Source organism: Channa argus, chromosome 19, assembly GCF_033026475.1.
Source record: "Channa argus isolate prfri chromosome 19, Channa argus male v1.0, whole genome shotgun sequence".
NCBI classification, from domain to species: Eukaryota; Metazoa; Chordata; class Actinopteri; order Anabantiformes; family Channidae; genus Channa; species Channa argus.
In genome coordinates, this window is record NC_090215.1 from 5969885 (window position 1) to 5980813 (window position 10929).

Consider the following 10929-nt stretch of genomic DNA (forward strand, 5'->3'; position numbering starts at 1 on the left):
CTGAACACAGAACCATAGCAAACAAATCAAATAAATAAAGGCAAAAGTCTTAACATTATGACATGTCTGTCCTCACATGGGATTGGCCGCATGGTGTACCCATGAAAATAAAGTCCCACCGCTGTCTGCATGCATTCTCAACAGTAATATTTTTTTTATGATTGGTTGATTAATTTAAAGTTTCTAAACTTAAATTAAGTGACAGTGAAACCATTGGGAAGTCCGTAAAAATGTTCAATATTCAGACTCATTTCAGGCGGGAACACCTTCCCGCAGTTCACTCAATCTCTGCAGGGTGGGGATGGACCTTGGTAATGTCGGTAATGATTGGTAATGTAATCCATTAATTGTTTCATAGCTCTTCCTGTCAATTTCTACATCCAGGAACAGGAAACACATCACAGAGAAAGAAAAACACAACACTGAGTATGCCACTGACACAAAAGACCAGTCCTGGCCTCGGTGTGATGCAAACGTTACATTAAAAGAACATGACCAATGGTTCAGAGACTACAGTGAATAAGACTGTCTGTCAGCCTCAAATACAAGCGACAAAGAGTTGAAGGATAAACCACTGGTGCAACATAAGTGATTTGTTGTAAGCAGACAAATGTGCTTTTAATTTGCACTTGCTGCTTCCACCAACACAGACAGGCCATTATGTGTCAGCCAGCAGATAGAAAACATAAGAGCCTTTTCACTCACAACGGAGGATCATTCAGATCACTTCTGGCTGAGTACCTGCAGTTAATGAATGATTGAGCTGAGTGGTAGGTCTTCACCTTACATTAGATGATAGGTGTTTTCATCAATGTCTCAATCTGCTATTTTTTTATTAACAGGAAGTTTCTCGGAGATTGTCTTTAATACAGAACTGTGGAATGATGTTGCTTTCTCTACTGACTGTCAATTTAGATATATTCCAAACTCTATTACTTAACTCATTTACCTCTTACAGCATTAATGGAATGAAATGGAATTATTGGAATTTGTCCTTAGGTAGTGTTTGATAAAAGGTAAAGTAGGTATGAATCAATAAGTGTTCAACTAAACTAAGAGCTTTTTTCTTGTGTAACATCAAGTATACTGTGGTGACCTCAGAATATTTTTGAAATGTACAACAGAAACATGAACAAGCATAACAATAAAAAAATAGCATTTATGTAATTTAGAGAATTATTACAAACATTGCAACCTATATTTGTGCCCATGTGTAAGAAATGTTTCACACTATTCTTCCAAGAAAAATTGATTTGGGATATTTGTCCCTCAGAGAGGGCCACTGCACAAAGAAGTAGTCTGATATCGGGTACAGGATCTTCCCTGTGAGTGACAACATCTGCACCCGGCAAATACTTTCAACATAAACTATCAGGACTTTCTTCATTCCCAGAATTCCAAGCAGGAGTCCTGCCATGCACAGCGGAACACATGTCCCTGGGCCATTACACAGCACCTGAAACAACAACAAAATGACAAAGAAAGGAGGAGGATGAGTACATTCCAGGAAGTGACAGATACTCTCTATTTATAAGCTACATAGAAAGCAGTGTCCTGTTCAGGACATCAGGCTACACCGCATGAAAGAAACTGGTTCCAGGAACAATCTTTGTGTGTCTGACTGTTGTATTAGTGTGTGAAAAATAGTTGGCTAACAATATTCAGTTCTTGCTTAGTAAATACCAGTCCTCCAGTATTTCGCAGACCTTTCTTTAAGGTAGGCTTAAAATGCTGCTATTGTAAGAGCTTTTTGCTGTTAGAGATGTATACCCAACAATTGTTAGTTTCTTATGAGTATTTAGAAATATTCAATATTATTCATGCAGGAATCTAGGGAAATGAACTCAACTTTTCTTGTTAATGTAAATATGTTTTTTTTTAAAGCTAAACTTAGATCGTTTTCAGACCATTTAATTAAGAAAAGGAGCTCAAAGCCTCTATCATGAAATGTAGAGGTGAATGAATGAACTGCTGAGAGTTCATCCAACTCATTAATTTTTCACAGAAACAAAACTAACAGACTTCCCAGCATGAATTGAGTTAAAACTCTGCGGGGGATTTGTTTTTGTAGTCTGAGGAACCCATTTTTCATGAAATTGTCAGATCCGATTTGATACATAGTTATTTTTACGTAATAATAAAATTGATGCTAACCATGGTGAAGTTAAGTGCTGAATCCCTTCCCTCATATTACTTCACAGCCTCGTATGTTGTATTTGTACTGATATTGGTACCAAAAGTCAGGTTTTTATGTCAAATGAAGAACTAACTTTAAAATAAAAAATGTGAAAAGGAAAGAATGTGGTTCCATTAACTGTTCATGTGACTGAAAAGTGAATTAAGTTTTATCAAGTTTAGTTAACTTAATTCAGTTAGTTTTACATTTTCACAACTCAAAACACCAATAAAGAAACTTTTTTGCCCGTTTTAGCAAGTTCTATTCAATAGTATTTTTAACCAGCAGGAAAACTAATATTTCCAAGTTTAACAAAACACACAAAGTTGATAAACATCAAAATTAAACTTTAACTATGGAAATTTTAATATAACACTAACATTTGATAGTAGTAAATCTCCCGTTACTCCCAGCCATTATCCAGCCTTAAAGAATTTAGACCCATCTATCTATCCATTATCTGTAACTTATCCTGTTCAGGGATGTGGGTGAGAAGCAGGACGCACGCTAGACAGATCACCAGTCTGTCTCAGGGCCAGCACAGAGAGACAAACACAGACAACCAGTCACTATCACACCAATTAACCTAACACGTCTTTGGACTGTGGGAGGAAACTGGAGTAACTCAGGAAAAAAACCTCGGAAAGAAAATGCAAACTCCACACAGACAGGCCCAGAGTTGGCCCGTAGATTTGGACTGGGGATCTCCTAGCCATGAGGTGGAAATGCTTAAACAGTTCACAACGCTGCCCAGACTGGGACCATGTGTACAATAAAAATTTAACTTTCTCAAACCTTGGCCATTTTACCTTAGATATGTTCACTTTTTTAGATCTTGTGGAACAACACAGGATACAAGAAAACAATTTTTTTTAAATCTCTTTCTGGTAGAACTATTCAAATTATGTTCACCACCTGTAATAGGGTTTTACTAGTAGACCATTATTTTTGCTAAAATGTGATTACCCTGTATGCATCAGCTGCAGAAAGAGCTCAGGTTTTAGAAAGTTGTGTAGTATGTTTTGAGATTACATTGCTCGACATCCAGCGTGAAGACGTGCTAATAATGTAGTCTGAAAATTAAAAACACAAAGCAAGCACAAACTATTATGTGTGTGACTCAGTTGCGGCAGTGAAGGAAGCTCATTGAGGCTCAGAAAGGCAGGAGGGGGAGGGGATTGGGATGAATAAGTGACTTCAAGACTGGAGGAGGCTGAGGGAGTTGAGTTTACAGGAAACCAGACTGAGCTGCCCTGGAGTCTGGAGAAGTCATCATTCAGCTCCACGGCACTGACACACTAGCAGCTGCAGAGTACTGCACAGCACAGAATTACTTTCAGTTCTATCATTCGTGCACAGAGCACTTATATTACACCCACAAAATGAAATGGTTCACATTAGAATACTTTCGCTTTTTAACTGTGGAAACCATGCGATCAGTTTACAAATCATAGTCATTCACTAAATAAAAGGATAAAATCTTCAAGCCTGCCATAAACAGCAGAGGGCTGCTTCACTTGAACTTCACCCTCTGGCTGCTAGAGATGGAAATCATATTTCCCCACACAGATTTCCAGGCACTGGATTTACACACACTTACATAATCTGGTAACTTCATTTCTTACACTGTAAAAACTGCATATAGTTGTGTGCCATTGAAATAATAACAAGCTTTTACAGTAATGAACTGATACAATGTGAAATAATTCAACTAACGAATGATAAAATAAAATGTTAGGTCTATGTGTATTTATGTTAATAAAAGAGGATTGTATTTGCAAACCAAGCCATATTTTTACTGGCTGGACACACAACTCCCATCACCACACATCAGGTGGGAAATTTTGGACAATGTATTTGTGATGTTATTGCCCTATTTAGAAGCTCTCTATAAAAGGTGATAAGAGTGGGTTGGAGGTCCACAACTGTTCCTCGGCCCTGCTGTGGTCATAAGCCTGGCTGGAACATTCTTTGCACAAATGTCCTGGCACTAAGTCCCTGGCTTTGTTTCCATCCAGCCACCAACAACTAGAGGATTCTGCTGGACAATGACAAAAAGTTATCGTGGCACACCACATTTAATACTATTATTTTCTGCACAAATTACTTAGGTTCCACACAATCTATACAGACTTTCACATCTTTCATTAAAATTTTAGTTTAATCATAAATTCACTTTGTAATAAAGTAGAATTTCCTATGAAAACTGTTTCTAAGTATACTGCAGATTATCCAGACGAATGGGGACATTGTTCCTGAAAAATGATTTTGCTATTAAAGTTTAGAAAATTTAATTAAATCCAATTCAATGCTGTGAGCAGCACATACTATAATACAATATATTGCAGTGGAGGTGGAAATATTGTGACCTGTACACATAAAACTTTTACTATCTGCAAAAAAACTCAAGAAAAGAGAAAATTAACTGACCCATGACGTAACAGACCATGTAATATTAATGCCACTAACGCAAACTAAGTGCTAGTTCTGCTGTTTGCTAGTGCCAGTTTGTAGTTGGTTTAACTTCTAAGAAATGGTTTGTTTTTCTGCAGGCTACAGAGACACTGCTGAGTCACTCCACTATGTCAGTGTATCACACTATAAAATTACATTTACTGTCAGAATTCAATCGTCATTTCTCATAGTTATTGGATCTGCTGTATGCTGTTCATTTTGCTCCAACTAGATACAAGCATGGAGAGAGAATAATAAACAAGAGTATAAATGTGTGCTGAGAGATTAGACACATCTCCCCCAGTAGACTAACATGCTGTATTTGCATTATATCTTATATATTGCATTATATGTCATAATTGTTTGCTAACCAGGTCAGGTAGGTTCTAATAAACCTGATAAACACCAAACACAATAAACATGCCAGATTGTTGGATTTATAACAATAATTATTACTTACTAACACCGAATATTTCCAGGACACCAGCTTTAAATAGTGCAGAGATTCAACATAGACATCAAATGACAGGGTTAAGTGACACAGATGCAAGACTGAAGCCAAACCACCTGAGGAGAGTCCACATGTATTCCCACAGCAGCACCTATACTGTAATTGTGTATGTAAACCTACAGACAATCAGGTGGATGTCCAGGCAGCATTTTTCAAAGTTATTCCGACATTTGACACATTCTTGTACCTGTACACAGACTTCTTTTCATTTGTGGAAAACAGTCCACCTTCTTCATCTTTCAGAAAGATACCTGCACCTCTATATCCTATAATCTAAAGTCCAAAGTATGTGGGCAAGAACAATTGCATATTGTTTAATTTGTTCTTGGGATGAGAATTTCAAAAGCCAATCTATTGATGAAGTAGAGGCTATGTAATTCAATGAGCATGATCGTGTTATGCAACACAAATTAAATGTCCGCACTGTGTGTTTCATGAGGACAAATTTTTATCATATTTGTGCATTATCTGCACATGGCTGTAAGTGAAGGATAGAGTTGAACAGAATGATGGTCTTCTGGATAAATCAGTACTTCTATAAAGATGGGGGACTGATAAATGACAGAGAATCAAAATAATGCTTACAATCTGCAGACATATCCTCACTTTGAGTCAGTGGCATTGGGTAAGTTCCAAAAACACTGGGTCGTTCCACATAATGCAACAATTAACAATATTAAGACCCTCTATTTGCCTGGTATGCACTATATATATAGCAATGTGAGAACTTTTACAGACTGGTCTTCATGTCCACTCACCATGTCAGGTCTTAGTCTGAACACCAGAGGGAGTGAGTACAACAGGGCATTTAGGGTGCTGACAACAGTTGAACTCCAAGACTGATGCACCTCCCGGCTTCGTGGTATCCGACAGATGGTAAACTGTGGAAGAAGGACAAGATTTTTACTTATAGGCAGTTAGAAAAAATCCTAATTGTATCACAATGCAAACATATCTGCACTGCCACAAAACAATAAAAGTTCAGCTCACTAATAACCAAAAAGAAATATGTTAATTACAGTATATTTTGTGGCATATATCAATGCAAACTATCACTGGTGCAATTGCAGCTGTGAAACTTTGTTTCATCATACCAACCCCTTTCTTACCCTCCATATTTACTGTCTTTATCTACAATGTAGCTGCTCAATGGAAGCAAAATGCCACAGAAAAAAAAAACTAAAATGATGTCATAAGTACAAAAAAAGCGCAAGATGGAAAGTTCACACATGCCACCTGCTGGTTAACACTAACACTGCGGCTGATCATTTTTTAAATTCATGTTCTGAGACTGCTGCAAGAACCAGAGCTTCGTTTTACCTGCGATAACTGAAAGGATTTGATTACCGAACACATGAAGTATACGTGCCAACTATTTAAAAAGCTGCATTGAAAAAAAAAACCTGCATGATGACTACAATCAACAAACCTTGTTTTAAACAGACAATGTTTCTGTGTGATGTTATGACTGTAAAAAGCATACAAAAGGACACTGGTAGGGACATGTCCTTAGCCTTCATACCTTAACATACCACCTGGACAACAGCGTACCTGTGACTCAGAGTCTGAGTGTTGCTTAGAGCTTTCAAAGGTGCAGATTTTCTCTTCACTCATCTTGTCAGTGTCTGCAATGACATAGTGACGAGGGGTGTAAGCTGTGGAAAGGCACTCCATCAGCCGCAGTATCTCTGTGGTGTGACCACCTGGAAAACACAGAAGACATGCTGTCAATTACACATGATTGGAACATGATAAAGGTAAGTGCAACAAAAACATCAAGAGTGAGAGCTTAAAAGTGAATAAAATTCAATCTATGATGCTTGTTCATGTCTGGCATTATTATAAAGCTTTCAATTAACTACAGTATTTAAGTAAAGAAAACCAAACTATAATGTATGTTTTTTTTGTTCTACTTTTTAAACAAAGGCTTAAAGCCAGTTTCATAAAGAAATGGTTTCCCCAGTGTTTTGAGGAATAATTTGATCATCTTATATGTACAGAATCCCCATCCATGTCTAACACATTTGAGATGAACTTAAGAACAAACTGTGGAATAGACCTTATCTTTTATTATAAATTTCTCTCAGTGCTGAATGGGACCAAATCCTTACAGGAAGCCTCCAGAGAAGTGTATGCTGTTATAGCAGAAGATCCAAATAACATTGCAAAAATGTGCTAGTGACCACAAAGGTTTGGCCATGTAATACATTTTGTCATAATATTAATCAGATACTCTCTGGATCGAAGTATGAATAGTTTGGTCTGTTTATATTTATATGGGTACATATAAGTTCAAAAGAGTAATAACTGTTTAGCTAAACGCACGTTTCAGTTGAAGACAAGTACAGTCGGAAATATATTTTAGCTTGCCTTGTACCTCGCTTGTAAGATGCTTTGGACAGAAGTGTCTGCTAAATGACTAAATGTAAAAAGTAAACGTAAATGTATATTTGAAAAGCACCACCCCCATCCTTGCTCGTAGTGTTGGTATAGTCCAGTGCAATACGTGTTGTTTGCATGGTAGCTAAGGAAGTTGGCTAATGGTAGAGAAAAACGAAGAGAACGGATTCTGTTTGTTTGGCATAATGCAAGAGAAGCTAATTGTTAACAACTCGGAAAGCAAAATATAGTTTGGCTATATTTGTGTATATGACTCATAAGAAACAATCGTGGATGTTAAATTAATTTTTTCGTTACCTGATCCTGCAACGACAAGAACAGCAATAGGACCTTTTCTTCCGGGTTTATGATGTGATCCAGTCTTCACAACAATGTATAACCGGATAATAAATACCAAACATATGAGTAAAACAGCAAACACAGCTCCAACCAGGAACGTCATAGTAGATGTTTACCATGAAAAATTGCACCTTCTGCTTCTGCTTTTTCTTCTTAAAGGTTTAGTGGCGGTTGACAGATCAGTGTGAAGGTGCATTAACTCCACCTTCTGGATTGGAGTGGTGACGATTGGCAGAATTTAAATAACTACAATAAATACATTCTTTCTATTAAGCCTGTCCATTTTTATTATTCGATTAAGTGACTGTCATGCTTTATACCTCAGTTATACATTTTTTTTGTATTGAACAGAGTCTTGTTGATTCTAGTGCATACCCTCCTCACTTTTGTCTATGTTATGAATAGTTTGGTTGAGTCCTGTGTGTCCAAATCTTAGGCAGGTATTAACTGTTTCTTCCCTCCGGTTGATGTCCAACTTTCTTTAATTACCAACATGCTTTTGAATGTAATAAAGAGGTGTGCTAGTTATTATGTCCCAGTATTCTGCCACTCTCTTATTGTGCAACCTGTAAAATGTATGGTATATTTGAAATATATTATCTTGTTTAGATGATGCAACAGTCCTGATGCTTGAGTGCTGAGAGACTGTCCAATTGCAATTAATGTACTCTTTTGGTTGTTTTCCTTAATCCATTAAAGAGCTGATGTTAAGTTCAGCAGTGTACTTTGACAAATAATTTGTTTTTAATTGCTACTTTACACTGAGGAATAAAAACCTCTGATGACCTGGGTCATCAAAGCCATCTGTGAATAACATTAACTTATCAATAAAGTTCTGTTCTAGACAGCTTTGTGGAACATGCCATCCAGGTACCAGTTTGTAATTCAAAACTCTGGCTTTCAGATTTTCCGACTTTACCAGAAGTTATTTTCTTTTTTTCTTAACAAACTTTATTTCACTAACACTAATGTATACAACAAGTAGGCTCTCATTTACATACAAATCACATAAATAAGCTAAATAAATTTTAAAATAGAATTAAAAAATAAACAAAGATATTATTATATAGTTTACAACCTTTATTGTTTAATAGATAACTTACCTTCAAAGAACTTATTTTAAAGTTTTGATTTATGAATGCAAAATTTGGTCAAAATGATAATCAAGTTAGGTCTTCTTCTAAATGGAATCCAAACAATGCATTTTCCACAGTCATGTAAATTCAGAGTCAATCTTAATGATGATACATTGTGACAGCTTACATTCAGAGTTGTTTCTTTAGACTCCAGACAAAAAGGACAAACTAAATCGATATGTTTGTGTGAAAAATTCTTAGTTGAATAAAACCTGCATATTAAATGACTCTTTGACTTTGTTATTCAAAAATAATGTAGCTGGCAATATCCATACTTTGTCCCATTCGATATCTTCAACAAAAGATGACCAGTAACATAAAAACAAATAAGGATTTCTGATGTCTTCAACTGTCATATTTGTGTTCTTCGTACAGCTAGAAAAACAAGCTTTCCCAGATTTCCACAAAATCAAATACCAAGTGTGGATTATTTCCTCCTTACAAATTACATCTGAAGGGTGTATAAACTTGATATAATTATAAAGTTGACCATCTTATTTGAAATGCTAAATAATATTATTCACATTATTATTAAACCACTATTAAACCAAAATATTGTTATATTTTCCTGTAGACTGTATTTATTGTTCTAAATATAAAAATTGGTGGGGTGTGAATTGTTGCTTATATATTAGTGACCATGCCAGTATCACAGCAACATCTGTTTATAAAATTAAGAGAGTTTGGGGGAAATTTTGTCAATATTATAATTACATAACATTAATCTAAGGCCACCAACAGAAAACAAAATATGCCAGGGAATGAAGTCCAATAAACCATGATCAAATCAATTGTAATAGTATAGTTTAACATAGTGAAATCCCAGAATGTAAGATTTATCTTCATTTATTATAATAATATAATAATATATAAGTTGTATCTATTGTTTTGAACATTTGAAGATCTACATGTTGATACAGAGCAGCATACAGCTGAGTGCAAATATTTGCATCCCCATTTGTTTAAACGGCTGAAAGAATAAAAAAATTTTTTTCATCAACATAATATTTAAAGCACATTCAGCTGTACAAATAGATTCCTTCATCATTATAAGGAACAAAATGGTCAAGGACTCTAAAAAAAGAAACTTGGTAAAATAATGAAAATTATTGTAAATTCATTGGCCTCTAGGAAATATTATCTAATACTTTGTATGTCATCCCTTTGTCTTCATATTTATTTAGGGCTATACAAATCAAATGTTTGCTGTTTATCCTGTGAATAATATTAAATCATAAACATTCAAAAATGAAACCACAAAATTAAAATTTTTAATTCCTGTTTTCCTCTGGAAGATATACCTTTTTTGTAAGGTTTAAACAATGATGTGCTGTATATGAGAGTACACTGGACGAAGAAGAGTAGCAGGATTTTGAAGGAGACTATTTTGGGATGTAGTCCATTTTCTGTCTCATTTTTGTCTTAATTTTGCAATTAGCACACTATTTTGAATGTACAGCCTGAGAAGTTGTAACATAACTACATCTTCGTCCCAAAATCTTTGGGATGTACAACATAAATGGGAGGTAAATATTGGTATATAATAAAATAATAATTGTATTAATGTAATTTCTGTATATTCTAATGTTTGTTGCTTTTCTAAATCTTTCAGTGTATTTGAAAATTGTGTATCATAGTTTTAAGGTTATATATTTCATTACATGTTTTATTATCTACATTTTAATGTTGTTGTTTTTAAACATATGATATATTTTTTTAGATATGTATTCTAGTTATTTGTATAATTTGGATCTCAGTTTAAACATTCCTTTGCCTTTACGTTTGTTTGTTTTTTATTTCATGTTTATGCTTTTTACATGGTTGGCAACATAAGCAAAACAAAAACATCACAGGCCTACTGGTCATGCAAAAACTACAGACATGCTATTTTCAAGGCGATACCGGTATCTCTG

General features: G+C 35.2%; 1 protein-coding gene across 1 annotated transcript; it reads right to left on the reverse strand.

Moving 5' to 3' along the window:
* Positions 1-1139: 1139 nt before the first annotated feature.
* alg14 (ALG14 UDP-N-acetylglucosaminyltransferase subunit) lies at positions 1140-8051 on the reverse strand. The gene is made up of 4 exons (XM_067486080.1): positions 7839-8051; positions 6693-6844; positions 5900-6022; positions 1140-1456 (listed from the first exon to the last, which is right to left on the reverse strand). Exons 1-4 carry the CDS (start codon positions 7981-7983, stop codon positions 1226-1228), a joined length of 651 nt encoding a protein of 216 aa, XP_067342181.1. The 5' UTR covers positions 7984-8051; the 3' UTR covers positions 1140-1225.
* Positions 8052-10929: the final 2878 nt, after the last annotated feature.

What these genes read in the sequence shown, in the direction of transcription:
- alg14 (XM_067486080.1), bottom strand. Translation starts at nt 7,983, where the DNA reads ATGACGTTCCTGGTTGGAGCTGTGTTTGCTGTTTTACTCATATGTTTG. An exon ending in TCTTGTCGTTGCAGGATCAG is followed by an intron (nt 6,845 to 7,838) that starts GTAACGAAAAAA and finishes TGTGTTTTCCAG; the next exon opens with GTGGTCACACCACAGAGATA. An exon ending in ACTCAGACTCTGAGTCACAG is followed by an intron (nt 6,023 to 6,692) that starts GTACGCTGTTGT and finishes CTTCTTCCACAG; the next exon opens with TTTACCATCTGTCGGATACC.